The sequence below is a fragment of the Eriocheir sinensis genome, chromosome 47 (genome assembly GCF_024679095.1).
Source record: "Eriocheir sinensis breed Jianghai 21 chromosome 47, ASM2467909v1, whole genome shotgun sequence".
In the NCBI taxonomy this organism is placed as follows: domain Eukaryota; kingdom Metazoa; phylum Arthropoda; class Malacostraca; order Decapoda; family Varunidae; genus Eriocheir; species Eriocheir sinensis.
Window position 1 is genome coordinate 7,364,057 of NC_066555.1, and position 24,385 is coordinate 7,388,441.

Below are 24,385 nucleotides of genomic sequence, written 5' to 3' on the forward strand. Positions count from 1 at the left end.
TACAGGAGACGTTCTTATAAGCTGCCAGTTCAGCAGCCCCAAAACACCCAAGATCAACGCGAGGTTACAGAAGGGAATCTGGAATCTCTGGGCATTAAACTCCTAATTATTGTTGCATAATGCTCTGCACATGTACCCTAAGTAGTATATAATCATTGTAATATTTAGGCCCACTAAGTAGGCCAAGTAAAAATTATAACAGACTCATTGAGTTGTTCCCCTCCACGGAAATCTTTAGTAAAAGGCGAAAGATTTATGCGTTTTGAAGGGAAACCAGAGTTGCTCTAAGGCTGCCGAGTCGCCGCCATACAGTCTCGGGCTGAACACCAACAGGTGGGCCGTGTCCGACATAGAAGGCTGTCGCACATAACATATGCCGGCCTGTTGCCCAGGGACGACTCTATCCCCCTCACAGCTGCTGGTCCACGCAAAACGTAATGGCACAGCTTTTTGTTAAAATGTTCTTTCCCGACACACTGGCTGAATTGGGTAATTTTGACATCAAGATAACCACCGTGCCCTTCATGCCCGCAAACCTGCCGCCACTCCGTCCGCCTGTCACTATTCACAGCTACGGACAAAACATTCAGGGCAAACTTCGGGATTTATTCACCTAGCAGCATGTTTGTTTCATTGCTACTTATCTATAATACGGCTGCCTATCTAAAGAAACTATTGACAATATATTGGTGAGGGTTTTCAAGGGATAATTAGACACTCGTTCTATTAACATCGCCGCCGCTAGGACGTTGAGATGAGCTGAGCCGCTTAATAAGGAAATATATAAGACAATGGAGGAGTGAGCTGCTGGGAAGGTGTTGTTTAGTACGGCAGCGAAGGGACATCTGCCCCTCGTGTTAATGGCCTCTAGAAACACGCTTATTTGGATGAACTGATGCAATGAACATGAAAGCCAAGGCAAGTAGAGAGAGGTATCGTCACTCATAGAACGTGAAGAACCAAATTTTGAAATGAGCTTTTTTATTAGGACCTCTCGGATGTTTTTTTATGTTATGAACTACTTCAATAAAATAAAATAAGATGTGGCTTTTTTGTTATGTACCCTATGAAGCAATTGTCGGTGAATAAAAAATATAAATAGAAATGTTCACGGCATATCACCTCACGCCCCATCTGTGTGTGAGCGGCGAGTCTGACCAGTAAATAAATGCCAAAGTGAATGAAAGCTGTCACGGCTCGGCTTATGTTCGAAGGCGATTTTGACCCTATGCATATTTTTACCTCGGAACGTACCCTACACCATCAGAAGCAGAAAAGCATGCAGATTTAGGATCTGCACTTAAAAAAAGTGATTCGACGAAAACCAGCTGAGTACTAAGGAGTTGAAGGGAAATAAGTGCAAGAAAATATGTATTCCCTACTTCATTTAACTCACATTTTCGTATGTGTAATTTTACATTATTGTTACAATTTTATGCTCGTGTGATGCAGAATTTTCTCAGGAAGATGATGGTGGTCTCAGTTTTTCGTAAAAATGAATGTTGGGGTCAGGAAACAGGGTGAGAGTGAGGTGTGTGAAGTCGTCGGTTTGGGCAGACAACGAGGATGGGGCGGGGCTTAATTAGGCTCGAGGAAGGGGCGGAGCTTATCGAGACGCCAGCCAATCATCGTCCAGGATGAGATGCCGTGAACATTTCTATTTATATTTTTTATTCACCGACAATTGCTTCATAGGCTATATAACAAAAAATCCACATCTTATTTTATTTTATTGTAGTAGTTTATAACATAAAAAACATCCGAGAGGTCCTAATAAAAAAGCTCATTTCAAAATTTGGTTCTTCACGTTCTATGAGTGACGATACCTCTCTATACTTGCCTTGGTGTTGCCTGCCGCTAGCTGAGGTGCCGACCAATCAGAGAGCTCGAGAGAAAAGGGGCAGGACTCTCAGCCAATCAGCGCACAGCAAGACGCACGGCAGCCAATCAGAGCAGAGAACAGATACCGTGTTGGCGCCAAATGTTGCAACGGGGTCCACGTGCAACAGACGCATTATAACCATTTTGTTCATGAGTTTTTTGACGGCTGATCTTTACTATGGTTTTGATAATGACACACTTTGATTATGTTATTTTCCAGGCGGTTGGAAGGTTAATTAACGTGGGTGATGCCGGGGAGCGAGATGTGAGCGGGTTACTATATAATGAAACCATATACCGGCGTGGGAATTAAACATGAAAACAGACATTTAAATTTACTTAAAACATGCTTCGTCCTCACAGCAATAAAGGAAGCATAAGTATAGAAGCCAGCCTGCCACACTTTGATTATGTTATTTTCCGGGAGGTTTGAAGCAGCGTTGCCAAGTTGTCGTACTCTGAACATGGCATTTATCATTTTTAGGCTTGAAGACTGCCGCAACCACACAAACAACGATAGAATAGTAAAGTTAGCGTTAAAACTGTTATTTATTGATGCTTTTTGTGTTTTTTGCTATAGTTATCGGTCAGAAACTACGACAATGCTATGCGATGAGTGCGATAATTTGGCAATGCTGGTTTGAAGGAAAATACAGCGTGCTAGCCACAGAGTTATATCTAGAGCGCGCGAGCCACACACTCTGGTGCGGCAACCGGAAGTACTTCGGCCGCCATCTTTGGGAGCCCAGTCCAGCCAACTCTGTGCTCCAGCCGGCAACTTCAAAGTGGAGGTAAGAGGTGATGGTGGTGATGATGGTGGTGATGGTAGTGGTGGTGGTGATGATGGTGGTGGTGGTGGTGCTATAGTGGTGGTGTTGGTGCACTGGTGCTGTAGGCTAGTGGTGGTGGTGGTGGTGGGTGGAGGAGTTGGTTGAGAGAGAGAGATCTCGAGAGAGAGAGAGAGAGAGAGAGAGATTTACATAGATTTACATAGAAAATCAGACCACACAGACCCCATGGTCCAGACTTGGTGGTCTGTCCTTAAACCTAAGTGATTTTACATTAATCAGAAGACTCTAAAACGTTGCATTTCTACTCTAGTTGATATTAAGTTGAAGGAAGTGACGGTCGAGCTTATTTTTGAAGGAGTCAATCGTGTTACACTGGACCACTGACGGTGGAAGCTTATTCCATTCTCGCACTACAACGTTGGTGAAGAAAAATTTGGTGCAGTCTGAATTTACTTGTCTACATCTGAGTTTTACGCCATTGTTCCTCGTGCGCAAAGTGTCATCGATCATAAACAATGTTGATCTGTCTACATTCGTGAAACCATTAAGTATTTTAAAACATTCGATCAGTTTTCCTCGGAGGCGACGTTTCTCAAGAGAGAACATGTTAAGGGTAGAAAGCCTTTCTTCGTAGGATTTGTTGCGCAAGGAAGGGATCATTTTCGTTGCCCGACGCTGAACACCTTCTAATTTAGCAATATCCTTTGCATGGTGGGGAGACCAAAACTGTACCGCATATTCCAAGTGGGGTCTGACTAAACTGTTGTAGAGCGGGAGTATTACATCTTTATTCTTGAATACAAAGTTTCTTTTAATGAAGCCCAACATTCTGTTCGCTTTATTTGCTGCATCGATGCATTGCTGTGAGAATTTGAGGTTTGACGCGATTTTGACCCCCAAGTCTTTGACGCATTGAACGCTTTTGAGTTTAACGCCGCGCATTTCGTATTCGAACTTCTTATTCCTCGTTCCAACTTGAAGGACCTGGCACTTGTCTACGTTAAAGGGCATCTCCCATCTATCCGACCAAGCTGAAATTTTGTGCAAATCCTCTTGGAGGCTTTGCCTGTCTTCGTCAGTGAGAACCGAGTTGCCAATCTTTGTGTCGTCTGCAAATTTACTAATGCGGTTATTGAGTCCAACATCCACGTCGTTGATGTAAATAATGAAGAGCACTGGGCCAAGGACCGAGCCCTGAGGGACGCCACTAGTGACAGGCGCCCACTCTGAGTTAAATCCGTCGATCACTACTCTTTGTTGTCTGTTGCTCAACCAATTCGCGATCCATTGGTTTACTTGACCGTCAATACCTATTTGATTTAATTTGTAAAGTAATTTATGATGCGGGACTTTATCAAACGCTTTCTGTAAATCAAGATAGACTACGTCCAGTGATTTGGTTACGTCATAAACAGTGAAGAGGTCGTTATAAAAGGTTAATAGGTTTGATAGGCAGGATCTTTTGTTTCGGAAGCCATGTTGTGAGTCCCCAATCAATGAGTGGCTTTCAAGGTAATTCACAATTTTGTCTCTAATTATGCCCTCAAGTAGCTTACCTACAACCGAAGTTAGACTAATGGGCCTGTAATTACCTGGTACTTTTTTGTCTCCTTTATTGTAAATGGGTGTCACGTTTGCCTTTTTCCAATCTGAAGGGACGATGCCTTGTCGCAAGGAAATATTGAATAAGGTTGTGATGGAGGAGAGTATTTCGCTCTTTGTTTCTTTCAGCAGAGTTGGATATACTTTGTCAGGTCCAGGACTTTTATTTGTTTTAAGTGAATGGAGAGCTTTAAGGACTTCATCGGTTGTTATTTCAAAATTAGGCAATGCATGCTCGAGATTTACAATAGTACTGGTGTTGGTGGTAGCGAGAGGAAGACTGTTAGTATTAAACACCGAGGAAAAGTAATTGTTTAAGAGGTTTGCAATGTGTTGGCTGTCAGTCACTAGTGCACCGTCGCTGTTTGTTAAAGGTCCAATACCACTTTTGATCGCCTTTCTGTTGTTTATGTAACTGAAGAAAGATTTCGGATTATTTTTACAGTTGGCTGCAATATTTTCTTCGTATCTACGCTTTGCCTGACCTACTAGTTTTTTTCTCGTCGCCTGGCATCATTATAAAGTCTAATGTTTTCGGGCGTGCTTTGTTCTTTCTTTAACCTGTAAAACAATTTTCTCTCATTGACTGATTGTTTAATTTCGCTATTAAACCACGGTGGGCTTTATTAGTGTTAATTCGCTTCTCGCACAAGGGGACGAATGTGTTCTGCTGAGTGAGTAAGTGATTTTTAAGGCTTAGCCAGGCTTCCTCTACGTTGCCGTCATCTGATAGTTGTATTTCTGTTAGTTTTTGTCGGATTTCTACGAAGTTAGCTCTTTTGAAATTGGGCACCTTTACTTTATTTTCAGTCACTGATGATTGAGCTTTAATGTCGACGCGCACTAATTTATGATCGCAAGAACCGAGGTGTTCTCCTACCGTGACACTACTGACTAGGTTATCTTGGGTTGTTATAACAAGGTCGAGTATATTATTTTGTCGAGTTGGCTCAGAAACCATTTGGCTTAGATAATTTTCTTCTAGAAATTCGATCATTCTATGTGACTCGCCTTCTGTACCTGACAGTGTCGCCCAGTCGATATGGGGAGGTTAAAGTCTCCTAATATCAGTGAGTCGCTGTTATTAAGTGACTGCCTTAAGACGCTGTACATTTCAAGGTCGTCATCGAGTGATTGCCCGGGAGGTCTGTAGGTGACAGATATATTTAAGTTGACTTTTGCAATGTTTACTCGCACGCACAAATGTTCAACGTTACTGTTTTCCGGTGTTTTGTCAGTGGGTTGCAAATAGCTTTTGACATAAAGGGCGACGCCACCGCCTCTACGGTTTACACGATCTTTGTTGAAGAGTCTGTAGCCATCTATGTTGTATTCGGAACTTAAATCATATACAGAGAGAGAGAGAGAGAGAGAGAGAGAGAGAGAGAGAGAGAGAGAGAGAGAGAGAGACGGACTGACGTGACATATCTCTCTCTCTCTCTCTCTCTCTCTCTCTCTCTCTGTATATGAAAACCACCATCGCCAAGACCACCACCACCACCACCACCACCATCACCACCACCACCACCACCACCACCACCACCACCACTACCACCACCATCACCACCGCCACCATCACTTCCACCATCATCATCATCACCACCACCACCATCACCACCACCATCACCACCACCACCATCACAACCATCATCACCACCACCACCAACACCACCACCATCTTCACCACCACCACCACCATCATCACCACCACCACCACCATCACCACCATCACCATCACCACCACCATCATCATCATCATCATCATCACCACCACCACCATCACCACCTTACCACCACCATCACCACCTTACCACCACCATCACCACCATCATCATCACCACCTTCACCACCACCATCACCACCACCACTATCACCACCACCATCAAAACCACCACCACAGAGTGAGGGAAAGTGGGCTCCCCAAGATGGCTGCCGCGCCAAGTTAGCTTGCCTCACCCGCCGCCAACCCCACAACACGGGAGCGCGCTCTTGGTATATAACTCTGTGGTGCTAGCTCGGTCCCTTTAGTCTGTCCAGCTCACTGATCTCTTTTATATTATCTCTATTATTATTAGAGATCAGTGGGCACAAACTCACCTCCCAGTAGTATTTATACCCTAGTCTAAGACGCATTACAGCAAGATCATATAAGGCACTCTTCCGTAGGTGACATTGGTGTCTTGCGAATAGTGGACATATAGTGGATAGAGCTTGGGCCGGAGGACTGCTGGAACGGAGTGGATGGTGCTGCTGCTGGGGCTGTGTGGAGAGACGAGTGGACGAGTGGTTGAGGCAGTGAAAGAGTTCTTAGAGAGCATGTGGCTTGCAAGATGTAGGCAATGACATCTTGCCCAGAGTAGCGCAACACCGATTTTCTGTATGTTTTGTTTTTTCTTTCATAGGAGCTGCCGATACAAGGGCCTGGCTGGGAGAAATCTCAAGCCACCTGTGACATCTGTAAAACTCTGGAACGATTTATCTCAGACTCACTCTACATCTCTCTCGACTCCAATGGTATTTTTTCAACTGACGGATTCCGACAAGGCAAAACAGTAGACGACCAGCTGCTACTTGTGTATAATGATGTCACTTCATGGCTGAATGTAGGATATATACATAGTTGATGTTGTGCTCTTTGATTTTAGTAAAGCCTTCGATGTTGTCAACCATACTCTTCTCACAGACAAACTGAGACTACTGGGAGTTCATGGCCCCCTGCTGTCATGGATCTCAGATTTTCTATTAGGCCGCACCGTGCAAGTCTCAGTTTCTGGATGTACCAGCTCTTCCAAGGATAGCGGAGTGACCCAGGGCTCAGTCCTGGGCCCCCTCTTGTTCCTGGTGTATATTAACTTCTTGCCATCATACATTCTGTCTAAATGCAAATTCTTCGCTGATGACATGAAAATCTTTGTGCTTTCCTTCCTACCATTGTATCTTTTTAATCATGGTACCTACATACACACATATTAATGTTGTATAATCCACACTTGTCCTGCTGTGGGGATGGCATGTTCCTCCCTTCTCCCTTGTTGTTTACCTGCAACAATAAACTATCAATCAATCAATCTCAAAATACGCAGTGACTACAGTTCCTCTTTAGCCGAAGACACTAGTATCTGTCAAAACGACATCGACATGGTGTTCAAAGTTGCTGACTCTTGGGGTCTGCGTTTTAATTTGGACAAGTGTGCCGTGCTACGTTGTCAGAGAGGCTCAACAGATAGGATCATTGCGGGTCCTTTGCAGCATTACCACATGGACAACACTGACCTTTCTATTGAGACCACACATAAAGACTTGGGTATAGCAGTTGATAGCTCACTGAAGTTCCACTCCCACATATCAATAACTGTAAAGAAAGCAGCGGGCCTGGCAAACAATTTACTAAAATCTAGACTCTGTCGAGACAAGGACTTTATGATCACCCTGTTTATAACCCACGTCAGACCTCTGTTGGAATTTGGCTCTAGTGTATGGAATACAGGGTACCTGGGTGACCTAAGACTCCTAGAGTCTACACAACGAAGATGGACCAAACAAATCACTGGAATGACTGATCTTACCTATGCAGACCGTCTACAAACTCTGAACCTTTATTCCGTCCAGGGTAGATTAATTAGAGCTGATCTCATCAAATGCTGGAAAATTTTCCACAATCAATCCTCAATAACTCCCCAAGATCTTTTTTGCCTCTCTTCAGTAACACACACCAGAGGTCACAGACTCAAGCTAGCTAAACCTCACACATCACTGGAATGTAGACGCAGATTTTTCAGTATCAGATGTATCGATCTCTGGAACTCTTTGTCTGATGCAGCTGTTAGCTGTGATTCTATCACATCTTTTAAAAAGCATCTCCATGTCCAGTTGGGACAAACTCTTTTTGAATATATTGACTGAAATTTAACTCTACTCTGACATTTTTCCCAGCTGTTTTCTTTTGTGCATATGGCACAAAACTCAGCCACTTCTCTTGCACTTGTTGCTATGGACATAACTATATAGTTGAGTGGCTGGCGTGCCAGCAAGTTGTGGGCTACCCTAATATACTATTAGCATATCTCCCTCGAGTTGTATGTCTAACTGGAACATGGTAGCCAACCAGGTGAGTGACCAGGTGAGCAACATCAGGATCAAGTTCAAGATGAGGGAGTGGATGCTGCTGCTGCTGGGACTGAGTGCTGAAGCAAATGATAGAATTATAGAAGCCATGAAGATTTTTCTGGAAAAGATGTGGTGTGAAAGACATAGGGAATTGGAAGATTTGCAATGGATACTGCTTGTTTTGTTTTTATTTTTTACAGGGTGTGCCGATACGAAGGCACAACTGTACAGCAAGAGCAAGAGCAAGGTGTCACAAACAGCTGACTTGCCCCGCCCCGCCCCCGCCCCAGGACCCCCGTGGCTGAGGAATGTGTGGCGTGCGGTTCAGCAGACTTGAGCCCCGAGTGTTGCGTCGCGCTGTGTGGACGCCAAGAACTGGTCTCCTGGCTGGTGGGACTTAGCGGGCCGGGGGTGCTGCTGTCACCGCCTAAAGCTTGAGAGTGCAGCCAACTGTACACAGCCAGGTAATGTTAACACGGCGGGGCGGTGTGCATGGGAGAGGGTGAGTGCGCCAGTCTCGTTAAGTACTTTATATTAGTTGTGTTTTCTAGTAGGTTTCTTGAGTAGAAACATGAGAGTGGTGAATCGGTGGAACAGTTTGCCGGAGGAGGTTGTGGGTAGTGAAAGTGTTAATGCATTTAAAAACAAATACGACTGGCATGTTCATAGACAATTTGAGAAGAGACAATCCTTATGAGCAATACTATATAGCTCCCATGCCTCTTGTGCCATCAATAGGTAAGCAATATTTGATTTATGACAAAATTTACCTTGTCTGAATCCAAATCTGGGTAGGCAGTGGCTGAACAAATAACAAGACCGCCTATCAACACGGACTCTAGATTCTAAGATTAAAGATAAGCCCCGGGAGGACAGCATGAGCCAATGCAAGATGGTGCCACAATAAACACTCGCCTGCACCAGAACGGGCTGGGCCGACCATCAGGACCCTCCAGGAAGAAGCTTTGGACCGACCATTAGGATCCACCGGGAAGAAGCCTACCGGCGCAATAGGCCAAGACGTAAAAAAAAGAAAAAAAGAAAAAATTGACTTTCCTTTTTTATCTTCTATCTTTCTAGATGGTCTACCCACTGTCTTTTAATTGTCTTCTCATGCAGCTTGCACATAATGCTTGTTAGGGAAATCAGTCATTAGTTCAGAGGTTCTTGTTTATTTCCGCTTTTGTGTAATGGGAACACATGTGCCCTTTTCCATTGCTCTGGGACTTCCCTGGTCTTGACTGAACAATTTATAATGTCCTGAATTTTCTTTTTTCACAGCTAAGGATACAGCTCTTGGGCGCAAAGAAAAATATAAAAAAAAACCCACTACTCACTGCTCCTGAATAGAGGTCAAAGGAGTGTCCAAAAAGAGAGGTCAATTTCGGGAGGCGAGGTGTTCTGAAACCCTCCTCTTGTCTTGGAGAGTCTTGAATTGGTTCTATTAACTGTTCACTGCACTCTTTTAGTACTTTGGGTCAATTTACTCGATAAGTAGACATTTGCGACGGAAATGAGGTACAAAATCGTGCAATTCAGTACATTTATCACCAGAAAAACATGAACCACGTGAGAAAATCGTTGGTTGGGTGAAACCGTAAATTGTCCGTACTTTGACCTGATATTTCATCTGGACCCATTGCCTTCTTACCATCTATAGTGATTTTGATAGCCCCAGTATCTCTTCTCTATCCACTTTTATGTTTTCCATACATCTCTCCTCATCCCTCATTAAATTCTGTCTCTTGGGTAAATACCTTCTGAAAGTTTTCATTTCATATTTCACAGATTTCCTTTACATCCTCAAAGACTTGGTCGCCCACTTTGATCGTATTTACAGCTTCGTTTCACTAATTTCTTATTTATATGTCTATAAAAAGTTTTGGATCTCCTTTACATTTTTCTATTATATTCTTTTCATATTTTTTTTCATATTTTCTCTTCACTTTGGTGTAATCATTTCTAGCTTGTCTACAGCTTTCTCTGTTTATGGCATTCGTTCTCTGTTTTCAAGTTTCTCCATGCTTTATCTTTCTTCTTCTTTGCTTCCAGACATCTTGTGTTTTTTCTTCTTTTTTCCTTCTTTTCATTAATTATATCAGATAATATGGTACCCACTTTACTATACCTTCATTATAAGGGTTGTATGTATTACAAGTCCAATCCAAGAAGTTTTGGGTCCCTACAGAATTATTCATCCCGAACTCTGTAGGGACCCAATACTTCTCGGATCGGACTTGTAATATGGCCCCTAAACCGACCTTTGTAGGGACCCAAAACTTCTCAGGTTTGACTTGTAATACGGCCCAAAGTTTTAACCCGGTAGAAGCAATGGATCAGATTTGTGGCTTTACCGTGTAGCAGCGACGGGCCAAGTTTGTACCATGATATAAACCCCCCAAAATAGATGATACATAAACTGATCACAAATGCTTTGATAAATATTATGAAATGGTTTGTGTGAGAGATGATTTTTTCTCATTTTTCTCGCTTAGAGGGAACTTTAAGAAACATGATCCTCGCAGCCACCACCGGGTTAAGGAAGTACTAGTCATATTTTTGTTGTACTTTTTAGTTCTTTAATTTCTGACCAGCTTATGGTGCTGAAAAGGCTTGCAAATCACTATACCTAGCTAGTGTGTGTGTGTGTATGTGTGTGTGTGTGTGTGTGTGTGTGTGTGTGTGTGTGTGTGTGTGTGTGTGCATTCAGGTTTCCATGTGTGTTCTGTATTTCTGAGGAACAAATCAAGCTTGTGATGTTCTGTCTTTCCATCTGAGCAAGGTCTCTTTACTTGAGTGCTCTGTGTGTAGTTTACTCAGTATGTTTTGTGGCAACATTACATTCAATAGTAAAAATGTATTTCAGAAATTAATAGTAAACATATTTTTCAGAAAACATGGAACTGAACTTGTCAAGAGTAGATTACATGCAAGTGGGCCTCACTTCTCCTCGCTGCCTCAAGGTCTTGCCATCAGGAACTACAAAAGCCCAACAGAAGGTACACAGGTCCTTACTTGAGATTCAAAAGCACATGTTTCCTGTTTAATCTTTTTCAGGGTAAAATATCTTGAAGAAAACATACATTCTGTATTAATTCCTTTCCTTTTACAGATACTTAAGTACATGTATTAAGCTTTTCATGAAATTTTAATGAATAATTTTCTCTGCTTCTGTATAATTTTGTTGGTTTATGCAAAAAACTCAGAAGTAAAAAATATCAGTCAGAATCTTACAGTGAGCTTTGTGACATGTTTTTTTTTTAATAATATTCTGTAGTCATTTTGCTGATTCTAATGAGACTTGGCTCAACTGAAACAGGAAAAAAAAGTTATCTTCCTTTTAATAGATTTTTCTGTCACAGAAACGTTTGCATTACTGTCTAAATGAGAACATCAAAGAAAAAATAATTTCACTACAGTATAAGGAAATGAAAAAGATCTACAAAAAAGGAATCTTTCATAAATTGTCTGATGTTTATCTGGTATGATTTTCACCTATTTGTCACACATAACAAAAAATTATTGCTTATTTTGTTTTTTCTGCAAAAATATTTTTTTGAGATTTTTATAATGATTTATATTGCAAATCTTAAGAATCTTGGCTGGTAATGTATTTATTAGTATATATAACTCATTATAAAGTCATGAAGATCTGTTAATAATCAGCAAAGTTTAGTTTTTTTCATAACCAGGTAATAGCTAGGAGTGGCTGAGGAGGCGGTCCAGCCCAGACCATAAGGGCCTCCAGTTTCTTGCTGCCCACAGGGGTGGCCTAGTCCCGTCAAATGAAATCTGATAAACAATGGCCAGTATGGCTACTGATGCAAGTTCTTTTGAACACTATTTCAGTTAGGGAAGCTTCTTTGTATATGAATGGAATGCTGGGTGATTATGGGAGGAGAGAGATGATGAAATTTTTTTGAAAGAGGAAGGCTGAATGTATTGGCTGTTACAGTGACCCACTTGAAGGTCAGTGATAGAGGAGTGTGGTGGGGGGATGTATGGGTTTTAGTGGAGTGCATGGAAAAGTGTGTACTTTGTGCAGGAGAGCATGGAAAGTATTAGAGGAGAGTAAAGAAGGGGATTGCTTTATTAGTGTTACCTAGAATGCCATGAGGTATAGATGGGCAAGGTTCGCAAGCCTCTAGAACAGCACAGTTAACAGGTCAAACATGAACAGGCCTCATCCTTATATCACTTTGGACCTTGGACCAGGAAGAAGTCTGCTTTAAGTTGTTTTCTAATTCACCTTTTTGGGTATGATTCCTACAAAAAGCCCCTTACAGGTGGTGGTTGGGGACCATGATGGCATGATCCAGCTCTTCTCCATGAAGCGAGGGGAGGTGCAGTTTGGCTTTCAGACGCAGGCTGCCAAAAGCATCACTCGTCTTGAACTGGGAGGAGCACTTGGTAATAAAAAGAATGCAATATGAATTAGTTAACCTTGTTCTCATACCTTGTAATAAAATGTTGATTATTTTTCATTTAGCAATCATTGTATTCATTCTGGGGTACAGATTTTAATAATCTGATGTTTCCTGAGAAAATTGTAAGATTTTTCAATGAAAATGAAAAGTTAAAACCTGTGCAAAACCCATCCTTATGAAATCTTTTTTGTACTTACCATGTTTTTAATAGTACCACATGGCATTGTTATCTCCTCAGGAACAGTAAAGGACAAAATTTTTGTCTCAAGTGGCAATGAGGTTCGAGGCTACACAAAAAAGGGAAAGCAGTTTTTAGGTTTTGACACAAATTTAATGGAGGAAATCAAATCAATGTAAGTCAGTATAGTTTGAGTATATTGTTTGCAAAGTGATATATATGAATCGTACATCATAAGATAAAAGATCACTTAGACTGAAAAAATCTGTGATTTGTTAGATGATAAAATGTGGAAATTTATGACACAGAAGAGATATTGCACTTATAATTATCATTAATAATAGTGTTTTGTCATAACTTGTGAAATGTGGTTGTAAAATCTTTCCAGGCATATCAGTGGGAGTGACTTGTTGGTGTGTGGGGACTATGTCTACAATCACTACCACGACTGCCAAGATGTAAATTACTTCTTGGCTGCAGACAAGATAAATGACCTTATTGCACTGCCTGCTGAAAAGGTAACTGATTACCTTATTTCATAAAACTTATCCAGCGTTATTTTCCTTCAGTTTTCTGAGAAAGACTCACGTCCTCCAAATCAGTGCCCTAAAGCTCTTCATTAATGGCTGTGGTCCAGTCTGTATATCTGTACATATTAGTGATACACTTTATAATAGTTACTTTGAGATGTTTATGAAGTAAGGCTGAAGATTCAATGGCATGACAGGGAATTACATTCTTGCTTTCTAGAATAGTTTTATGGAACTTTTTATTTCATACTTATGAATATCAGCAGAGGCATGAAGATAAACTAAACTGTTAAATAATAAGTTGCCTTATCATATTTTATTGTTTTTACATCACAGAAATAAATGTAGGTGCTGTTTATCAGATTTTCTACGATGTACAATATCCATTGTTTTATCAGAAAAATGTTAGCGTGGACATTGATTTATATATGTATTGTGTATTCATTTAACCTTTTGAAAACATAAACCTGCATTAACACCAGACTTACCTTCCCAGTGTGAATACTTAAAGGCAACCCTCTTTACTGAACAGGTAAAATAGATCAGGCTTGTTTCAGGCACAATATGAGACATCCATTATGTCAAGATGTGAAGTTTTCTGTAATTCAATGGAGCTGTTTTTTGTTATGCAATCAAAAGGTATATTTTTATGATGGCTGATGCCTCACACACACAGTACATATTAATGTAGGAAATGCAGTCTCACCTTACACATAGACAATGAAAGATTTGATAAAACTGTCACATCTTATCACTCACTTTGGCCATGCCAAAATAATGCTGCAGTTTAGTTCTCCTAATATTTTGGTTTGAATTGTTACACATTGTATGCACAGTAGAGCTGAAGACACTTATGCTAATAGTCAGCAGTAACTTAGGCTTATGATCACAATTACAGTTTCATAGTTTTGTTCACAAGGATTCATCTCTTACATGTTGTGCATGCAGTGACACCACATGGTTTATTTATAAAATCACTAGAAATTGTGGCAAAAATGTGGTACTGTCATCTGTACTGTAGAGTGTGGGGAGAGGCTAGCCAGGATACATCTATGGCAAGCAGGGGGCCCAAAGAGGCACCTGAGGAATGTGGGGAAGGGCAGGCAAGGAGGGAGTAGGGTTGGCACCGGCTGTCTATGGATCGCCACCGTACCAGCAAGATGGCATGTAAATGGTTTAAATATGTATATATATCTTTTCATCAAAGGAGTCCGCTCTTGAAGTGAAACAAAAAGTTAAAAAAAGCTTGCAATGCATTGCTCCTTTAACAAGAATAGGAGAAACCAAAAATGAGAGTGGGCAATTATACAATGGGTGTAAGCCACTACTGGTGAGGTATATATGGGGGAAGGAGGTGCTGCAAACCTATCATAGACCCTTTCATGTCCTCACTTTGTCTCAGTTGACAACAGAGTATCTCAGCATGCTCTCTGAGGGCAAACTCGTAAACTTGTAAACTGAGGTATTTATCTCCTGATTTTCATGGAAAGAAGCATTCATTAGTAAATAATTTGCATGGTGTGATATGTTTAAGCACCTGAAGTTGGAAAAGAAAATGGCAAAGACTTTGTGCTGAGGACCCAACAGTTACTAAGTGAGATATCAATGACTATATATTTGTAAGAAGTTTATGTAAATCACAGTCTAGTAAGTATAGCTGATGAATGATGCTATTCGTGATACTTCATGCTGCTTTATGCATGTATAGATTGCCCTTTCCTTTGTGAAGCCTGAATCATCTGTGGGTGCGCTGGAGTGGCGCCGGAAAAATTCCTCTGCAGTCGCCTTTGTGCTTTTGGGGGGAAATACGCAAATGTGCACATTAATACAGGGGGACAGGTGTATGTGTGATGATTTAAGATATGATAAATATAGTATACTGCCATCCCTCAAATAGTACGGTTTCCAATAGTTTGGTTTCGGTTTTATACAGATTGTCATGGAAGATGTTTTAGGATATTTAAATTTCCTGCTCATTGGGATATTTAAAAATCCTTAAAAATGTTCTTAGAAAATCCACATAAAACTGAAACCGAACTATTGGAAACCGTACTATTTGAGGGACGGCTGCATACTTTATCAACACAACTGAAATACTGCTTTCTTAGTGAACAATTTTGTACCCTGAAACATCCTTATCACAACACACAGATGAAAACACTTGTGCCGGTGCTGGCGTGTGAGGACCGTTTGCTGAGGGTGATGCGAGACTCTGATGTTTTGTACTCGGTGGAACTGCCAGCACCTCCAACCTCCCTCCAGCTCTTCTATAATGATGGCGGGGAGAACGGTGACCAACTCCTCTATGGCACTTCAGATGGGAAGATTGGCCTTGTGCAGCTTGGCAGGTGAGGACAGTCTAAAATAGGTCTCCCCACCATCACTGATAACCATTATAAATTGTGTTGTAGATCAGCCATTCACCCCTTCACTACGGTGACACACGAGGTGGGTCATGGCTCGCCTGTACAGCCATATGGTGATGCACCTCACGCCGGTGTCATTTTGCATTAAGTTGTAGTTTTCGAGAACCTGCCGATGACATTATGTGACGACTTACTGTATTGTTTCAGAGGGTCAGCCATTCATCGGTGGGTGTGTGAAGGTGGTGGCGGAGCAGGTGGCAACGGCACATCCCGGCGTGGAGGTGTGACCAGCATGGATCATCACGACATGACTGGAGATGGCATTCGGGACCTCATTGTGGGGAGAGATGATGGGTCATTAGAAGTATACTCTTATGAGGATGGGGATGAATCGGAGCCAACGATGAGGTTTTCTATGGTAAGTAAACAATGAAAATCATATGTAGAAATTTTTAGTACGTGATCCCACACATTTGCGGGGGTTAGGGGAGACAAACTACCACAAATGTGCAGCCTGTCATCTCCATGTGTGGCATCAAATGGTGTTCAAGCGTCTCAATGTATTTGTTTATGTTCATTTTGTCACCTTACTTAAAAAAATGTAGGCCACCACGCCCCTTGGCACTGAAGCATTCCCGTGCCATCACTCCGGAACGATGCTTGAAGGTCCTGCGGGTATGCATGTTTAAGTGAGTGTATGGTTTTCCTTTGTTCGTTCACGTGTTTGCGTTTCATCACTCATTCTTTTCACTTCCTTGTCATTTTTTTTCAGGCATGTAATGAAAGTGTTACATCAGTGCAGGGAGCAGTTGTAGGAAATACTGGATACGATGAAATTGTTGCATCAACTTATACAGGTGAGTTGGTTTATCAGGTTCTTTTAAATAGGTTGCATCATTTTACTTTACATACTTGTTCATTTTTATTTTTTAAGTAAATTCATCAACAACCTCATATCTTCATCCTGACATTGTTAACCCGGTAGCAGCAACGGGCCAAATTTGTGGCTTTACCATGTACCAGCGACGGGCCAAATTTCTGCCATGATATAAACCTCCCAAAATAGATGATGCATAAACTGATCACACATGCGTTGATATTTATTATGAAATGGTTTGCGTGAGTGATGATTCTTTCTCATTATTTTACTTAGAGGGGCCTTTAACCTAACCTAACCTAACCTAAGAAACATGACCCCCGCAGCTACCGGGTTAAGAGCCTTTCACTCTCATTGAAAAATACATTAACTTTAAAGTGTAGTCACTAAGGTAACCACTACTAGAATTTTGTTCTCCAACACTGGTGCACAGGTTGGATTTTTGGAGCCACCACGGAGCCTATGGACCGCCACATGACCTCAGAGTCTGGGGTTGTGCAGATATCTCAGGACTCAAAACTCAAGATACAGAAACTGAGGTACCTTGTCTGCCTCATTTAGTGTGAAGCACATATTAATTTTTCACATGATTTTTATCTGCACAAATATTGCTTGTTGCACACTTCACAACCCATTGAATGCAGCGGTCATGTAGAGCATGTAATTAGTTTTCTTAAGAGTTATTCCTTGAGTTTTGAAGCAGCCCATGTTTAGAGATGGCAACTTCAATAGATAAAAAAGTATTTGTTTGTTTCATTTTATCTACAGTAAAGTCTTGCATTTGGCATGTACGGATTTGGTGAATTCACATTTGGGGACACCAATGAATTGCTACTCTAAAGCCGTGGTCACGCTGGGAGCGAGAGAGAGTGAGGAACTTTAATACATTATAAGCAAACGAGGTGGCCACACTGGCACCGAGCAAGTAATGGTGAGAAAGCGAGATGACAGGCGAGGAAGCGAGGAGAGTTGACAGCTAACTTTTCTCACGCGAGATCGCTTGGTCAGAAGGAGTGACATCACAGACATGCTTCTATATTATTTGCTATAACTCACCTCATGCACTAGATAGGGCATTTTGGTTAACACCGTTAGATGTAGCAGTGATTACAAAACTCGAACATGTTGGTGAAAACTCAGTAAAACAAAAACTAAATAAATAGTGACTAGTTGAAGTTAAAGAATCACTCTGTAATGTTTATAACACATTTTACATGTAACTGCCATTTGCAGCGGGTATGAAATGAGGACTAAAATAAACCATTCCATCTTATAAAGAAAAGCCTCTTGAACACCATGGTGTATACAGATTTTTCATAAAATGCCAAATAAGCGAATCTCCGTCCAAGGGCACAATGCATTCAAGCTAGAAATCGAGCAAACAGGGTACGTACTGGGATTCACTTCAAGGAGCGTAAACAACAGAAGTGCCAAAGTCTTCCTCAAACTATATTAGCATTAGTTAGACCTCATCTTGATTATGTGGTTCAGTTCTGGTCACCTTACTATAGGATGGATATCAAAATGTTAGAATCGGTACAGAGAAGAATGACTAAGATGATTCAGGGGTTAAGAAACTTGCCATACAAGGAAAGACTAAAACAATTAAACTTGCATTCTCTAGAAAGGCGAAGGGTGCGTGGTGACTTGATAGAGGTTTATAAATGGATGCAGGGCTTTAATAAGGGGGATATTAATAAGGTTCTGATGGTAAGAGAACCAGGTAGGAAACATATATAGTAATGGGTTTAAACTGGATAAATTCAGATTCAACAGGGACATAGGCAAAAATTGGTTTACTAACAGAGTGGTAGATGAGTGGAACAGGCTGAGCAGTCATGTGGTGAGTGCCAATACAATTGTCACATTTAAAAATAGATTAGCTAAATTCATGGACAGTGATATTAGGTGGGGTTAGATTCACAGGATCTTAGTTTCACAGGAGCTGCCTTGTACAGGCCTACCAGCCTCTTTCAGACTCCTATGTTCTTATAAATGCATATAACAAATTATTTGTCGTCTCCATCCTCCAGGACTGAGATAGATGATCTGCAGACGAGAGTGTTGCGTGAGCGTGACCAGTACCAAGCAGCCACCCAGAGTGCATTTCCTGGCATTTCTGCAGTGCCTTTCTTTTCCATTAATGACAAGGTATAATCTGGTAACCATTTCTGCCTGTCAGTGCTGTAGCTCAGTATCTTACATATAAGTTTCCATTTATTTTCTCTCCACTGGTCACCTTGTCAGTTCAAAATTGTCCTGAATGATGTAGTGTTGCAGAATAATGCCAAGGCCCCTGACCCCCTCTGCAAGAATAAATTCTAAAAAGTGAAAATGACTTGCCAAAAGACTATTTAAATTTGTCAGGAAAGAAACTCCTGGTCTTCAAAAACTTTCCATCATGTTTTTTAAAACAAGATTTAACGTTGCTATATGAACTTTTCAGATGACCTTGAATCGTAGTGATGCCTCCTACCTCTTGGGCTTGGAGGTTCAGACGGCAATAGACAATGTGCTGCTGCAGAGTGATGTGCCTATTGACCTTCTGGATGTGGAGAAGAACTCTGCCGTTGTCAGCTACAGTACCTGTGACACTGATGTGAGTTTTATTATTATTAATCATATATAATAAAAGCCCAATAATCTGAATAGGAGTGGACCAGTCATTCACACCCCTGAAAGCACTGTCAGATATACAATTCTTACTATTTTCTATACATGTATATGTATGTGGTGAATGTTTTCCAAAGGATTTTTTGTTTCAAAAGTTGGAGACATTTTAAAGAAACTAAAAAGTTTTGTACATAAAACTGCAAAGCAGATATGTAGATTATTGTTGACTATATGATGGAATATGGTGTAGTATTTGATGAGTGATGCCTTTGTTACGAGTTTATATTAATTTTGGTCTTCAAATGATATATAAAGATAAAGTTTTAGCTAACATCATCTTTGTGATGCACAGAGTGGAAACTTCTTGCTTGCAACATATCGGTGTCAGGCCAATACAACTCGCTTGGAGGTACGAATAAGGACCATTGAAGGGCAGTATGGCACGCTGCAGGCCTACATCACCCCCAGACTTCAGCCTAAGTGTTGCCAGGTATGTATATATTCCTTACCAAAGTTTTCCATGTGGTTGCACATGCTTATATAGGTAATTTTCCTTTGAGATTGTTCAATAGCAAATGTTATGAACTGCAGTTCCTGAGTATTATAAAGATAAGGTTCTTTTATTTGAATTTGTATACTTATGCCGACTCTCCTGACCATAATCATGTGTAAATAAAAGAAGAGTCCCAGATTGCTGATATGAAGGTATATTATTTTCACTTTCACTGTGAAGTGGACTGGAGCACAGAAGGACTGAATTTGTGAACAGAAGAAATAAGAACTGGCATTCTTTAAGTCAGAATTGTGTATAAGTTGTCACTGCAACAAATATTGATTGTAAACAATTTCTTCATTATAAAAAATGGTCAGAAAGTCACACAAATTATTCATAAATTGGCAATGTGTCACCTTTTGTAGATCCAAACTTAGCATGACACCATGCCATTCACAAAAATAAATAAATAAATAAATAAAATAGAATTAATAAATGAATAAAATAAGAAAAAAGTAGTCATCAGTAGGCAATACGGCATCAATTGAGACTCCATGGACAGCAAGATTTAGTGCTTTTCAGGGTCAGTATATACATATGATAGTAATTACAAAACTAATAATACTTACAAAAAGTCTACATCAATGTAACTTTACCTTCAGGTTCGGCAGTACCGCATCAAGCCTTTGTCCCTCCACTCCCGTACCCATTCCTTTGACCCCAACCGTCCCTACAATGTGCTGACCCTCAGGGGACAGTTCACCTTGCCTGAAATGCATTCCTGGGTGGTGTTTTGTCTGCCTGAGCTGCCGGAGAGGACACCTGCTGGGGAGCAGGCTGAGTTCACCTTTGTCTCCACCTTCCTTGAGACTCAGGTACTAAGCAGTTTTTAATAGAGTTAACCATTTTCTTTTTATTTCATGAATATGATTTTATCTCACCCTTAGTCATCTTATGAGTCATGCTGTTTGAAAGTCATTAAACCTGAAGTTATATACGAATTTGTGAGCCTTCAAGTCCCAACCCAGGCAGTCAGCTTGGAACTCACCCAGCTGTTCATCCTCCCTTTTGGGCTGGTCAGTAAATGGATACCTGAGGAAAGTAAACTGTCGTAAATCAATTCTCACATTAGTCATTTTTTTTTGGTGGGGCCTTATGGTCAGCTCCATCCTGTTATGGCTCAGGCAAGTGTTTATAGTGGTGCCATCTTGCTTGGCTCATGCTGTCCCCTGGAGCTCATCTTTGATCCTCTTTGGAGAGAGAATCTAGATTCCAGTTGATAAGGTGGTCCTCTGGACAGCATGTGGATAATCTTAGGCCACTCAGCGGTGACTGAAAAATCCCACCTTGTTGTGGCAGGTAATCCACTAACCAAGTTAACTTTGCTAACTGGTAATCCACTAACCAAAAGTTAACTTTGCTAACTGTATCCCAAAGTAATGGGTTCTCTCCTGCCACAAGCTCAAGGGCCAGTGCGACGAAGATGATCAGTGAAGCCACACACAACCATGGTGTATTCCCCCAGCTAAAAGTTAACTTTGCTAACTGGTAATCCACTACCTAAAAAGTTAACTTTGCTAACTGGTAATCCACTAACTAAAAAGTTAACTTTGCTAACTGGTAATCCACTAACTAAAAAGTTAACTTTGCTAACTGGTAATCCACTACCTAAAAAGTTAACTTTGCTAACTGGTAATCCACTAACTAAAAAGTTAACTTTGCTAACTGGTAATCCACTAACTAAAAAGTTAACTTTGCTAACTGGTAATCCACTAACTAAAAAGTTAACTTTGCTAACTGGTAATCCACTAACTAAAAAGTTAACTTTGCTAACTGGTAATCCACTACCTAAAAAGTTAACTTTGCTAACTGGTAATCCACTAACTAAAAAGTTAGCCTCGCTTACACTGAGCCGCTAAACTGATAAAGAAATTAGTGGAAGCTAACCCTTACTGTTAACCGCTAACTTTTTTTCAATGAGTTGGAAATGGAAGATGCATTACCCTAAAATACCAAAAAGTTTCCTTAATAACTGTCCAATTGCTATGCTTTAAGGCGTAATTTACCCAAAAGTGGAAGCCCTGGAATTATTGCGCCATGTGACTCAACTGGTGCTGTGTCTGCCCACAATGGGCAAGAACAAACCTGCATGATTTTTTTAGTGGACTTAAAGTTAGCGGAGGAGGAACTACATTTAACAGAAGCTAATTGGTCCGCTAACTTTCCTGAGTTAGTGAAAACACTAATCAGCTAACGAGAAAGTTCGCTAATTAGCGGTTAGTGGAACTGTGCCCACCACTGAATTTAGAGGTGTGGTGGTCTGCATCCTCAGCTTCAGATCCACAGGCCTGATTTTGATCCCGGCCCAGGGCAGTCAGCACCTAGCTCGCCCAGCTGTTCATCCTCCCTTTGTCCTGGGACAAGGGCACAAGGATGGCTTCTGTTAAAAATGTTGATATAAGTTGATCTTGTTTGATATCTTATGATATGATATTTTCTTTCAGTTGCATTGTGTCTATAGTGCAAAGGAAGCTGTCTTCAAGTCAGACAATATCTCAACTATATCCATTCTCAAAGATGTGCTCACCAAGGAAGCCACACGTAAAAAAGTATGAACTTTTCACAGTTTTACCATTGCAAATTGAAAACATAACTGCTATGTCATGTGCAAATCCCCACTATCATGATGGATAACACAACTTTTCTCTTGAAGGTTCAGCTAGACATCTCTTGTGAGGTCAGTGAGGAGAGTGTGGTGCACGCCCTGCAGCTCCTGCACCCACAGCTTGGTGCTCAGCTCATGTTGGCAAAACAGGTACAGCACTTTAAGGACCCATTGACTTGTGACTGAGGGAGTAGACGTTTCACCTGGGATTCCATAGGAAAACTGTAATGGTAAACTCTTTATCTTCTAAAAGAGGAGTTATTCCATTTCTTGTAGCCAGGGGGTTCAAAATGGCCTCTATTAAAAAAAAACTAACAACAGAAAGAGAAGAAAACTTTGAAGTCAGAGAGTAGCTGATGGAATGAAACCAATGAAGAAAGAGTAGCTAAGAGAATGAAACCATTGAACAAGTCCCACAGCCTGCACCTACACTGAATGTCTCCATGATCATTTAAAATGCACCAAAATAAATAGGTTCAATTAATCCATTTGCTTATTTCATTGAAAACTCTTGAAAAAATGATTTCTTTCCAGGTATCACTAATAGATGCTCTGCGAGAGTTAAGTTCCCATGAGTCTGATACAAGCTTCCTCTCCCCTGAGTACCAGTACATACTAGACAATGCTGACGACTTGCAGGCTCAGTATCGGAAGCAACCATGTCACTTGGAGCGCCTCTACGGTAAGCCTGTCCAACTTCTCTTCAAATTTATCAAGGTTTTAAATTCCACTTCTAGTTTACAGAATTTAAACTATTGGTTAAGTGATGACTGGGATTTTTTAAAATTTAAGAATGGAGATGAAAGATTAATATGTAATTTTGTCTTATCTTTCATTTCTACAGGTATGATTACAGACTTATACATTGACAAGTACAAATTCAAGGGTATCAACGTTAAGAGCCGTGTTCCGCAGCTTTTGGAAATACTGGACAACTATGGTAACCTGAGCATTCAACACCTAACAGACTTCTTTCAAGCGCAGTAGATGGAGCACTCACATTCATATAAAGTCAATTTCTAGTCAAAACTTCAGTTGTATTTCAACTTCTGATTATCTCACTGTGATAGAGTTCAAGTTCAATTGATGTCCGTCCAAAGTAGAAAATAAGTTATGATTAAAGAAACCTGGTGTTGGTGGTAAGTTGTAGGAACATAAGAACATAAGGAGTCTGCAAGAGGCTGGTTGGCCTGTACAAGACAGCTCCTGTAAACCTAACCTCACTATCCATGAATTAATCCAACCTCTTCTTGAATATAACCATGGTATTGGCACTCACATGACTGCCAAGCCTGTTCCACTCATCCACGACTGTTCTTACCTATGTTTTTGTTGAATCTGAATTTAACTTGAGCCCATTACTACGTGTCCCACTCGGCTCTTTTACAACCAAAACAAACCCTATTAACATTCCCCTTATTAAACCCCTTCATCCATTTATAAACTCCAGTTGTCTCCTCGTAACCTTTTCTTTCTAGGGTTGTTTGTCAAATCATCAGTAGTCCACCACTCAATTTTTACTCATAAGAAAAAATAATAAATAAATAGTCACTGGGGTAATAAAGATTGATAAACAACATTTTTTACTTTAGTTAATATTTCCACTACAGCTTTTTTTCAGTATTTATTGGAATGGTGTGTACAAATTGGCAAACATGTCCTAGAGTAAAGCAGATTGATAAGGGCTTACACATTTGAAAGTCTGCCTCATGTATGTGAAGCCAAGATTAGAAAAAAGGAATCAAAGTGTAGCACAAGGATTGCCTACTGAAAATGAGCTAATATAGTCAGTTTCATTCCATCCATCTACTCGTGAGCATAGATATGGCACATGCACATTGATACTTGATTGAGT

General features: G+C 40.8%; 1 protein-coding gene, 1 long non-coding RNA gene and 1 other non-coding gene across 5 annotated transcripts; 1 reads left to right on the forward strand and 2 right to left on the reverse strand.

Annotated features, from left to right (window-relative positions):
- Positions 1-166: 166 nt before the first annotated feature.
- On the reverse strand, positions 167-282 carry LOC126981382 (U5 spliceosomal RNA). Its single transcript, XR_007733924.1, has one exon. It is a non-coding gene; the product is annotated as a U5 spliceosomal RNA (small nuclear RNA).
- An 8,310-nt stretch (positions 283-8,592) lies between these two features.
- On the forward strand, positions 8,593-24,109 carry LOC126981344 (Bardet-Biedl syndrome 7 protein homolog). Of its 3 annotated transcripts, none has more exons than XM_050832356.1 (18): positions 8,593-8,845; positions 9,177-9,403; positions 11,274-11,380; positions 12,668-12,791; positions 13,047-13,161; positions 13,375-13,504; positions 15,668-15,864; positions 16,090-16,300; positions 16,655-16,739; positions 17,193-17,298; positions 18,793-18,910; positions 19,206-19,358; positions 19,725-19,862; positions 20,528-20,740; positions 22,370-22,474; positions 22,579-22,680; positions 23,065-23,212; positions 23,375-24,109. In XM_050832356.1, the coding sequence occupies exons 3-18, from the start codon at positions 11,279-11,281 to the stop codon at positions 23,515-23,517; spliced, it is 2,190 nt and encodes a 729-aa protein (XP_050688313.1). In that variant the 5' UTR covers positions 8,593-8,845; positions 9,177-9,403; positions 11,274-11,278; the 3' UTR covers positions 23,518-24,109. The 3 variants fall into 3 exon arrangements, with proteins under 3 accessions (XP_050688313.1, XP_050688314.1, XP_050688312.1); XM_050832357.1 differs by lacking the exon at positions 9,177-9,403 and adding an exon at positions 9,663-9,758; XM_050832355.1 differs by lacking the exon at positions 9,177-9,403.
- On the reverse strand, positions 21,393-22,361 carry LOC126981346 (uncharacterized). The gene is made up of 3 exons (XR_007733905.1): positions 21,714-22,361; positions 21,534-21,677; positions 21,393-21,497 (listed from the first exon to the last, which is right to left on the reverse strand). It is a non-coding gene; the product is annotated as an uncharacterized LOC126981346 (long non-coding RNA).
- Positions 24,110-24,385: the final 276 nt, after the last annotated feature.

What these genes read in the sequence shown, in the direction of transcription:
- LOC126981344 (XM_050832356.1), top strand. Translation starts at nt 11,279, where the DNA reads ATGGAACTGAACTTGTCAAGAGTAGATTACATGCAAGTGGGCCTCACT. An exon ending in ATGGAGGAAATCAAATCAAT is followed by an intron (nt 13,162 to 13,374) that starts GTAAGTCAGTAT and finishes AAATCTTTCCAG; the next exon opens with GCATATCAGTGGGAGTGACT. An exon ending in TTGCACTGCCTGCTGAAAAG is followed by an intron (nt 13,505 to 15,667) that starts GTAACTGATTAC and finishes CACAACACACAG; the next exon opens with ATGAAAACACTTGTGCCGGT.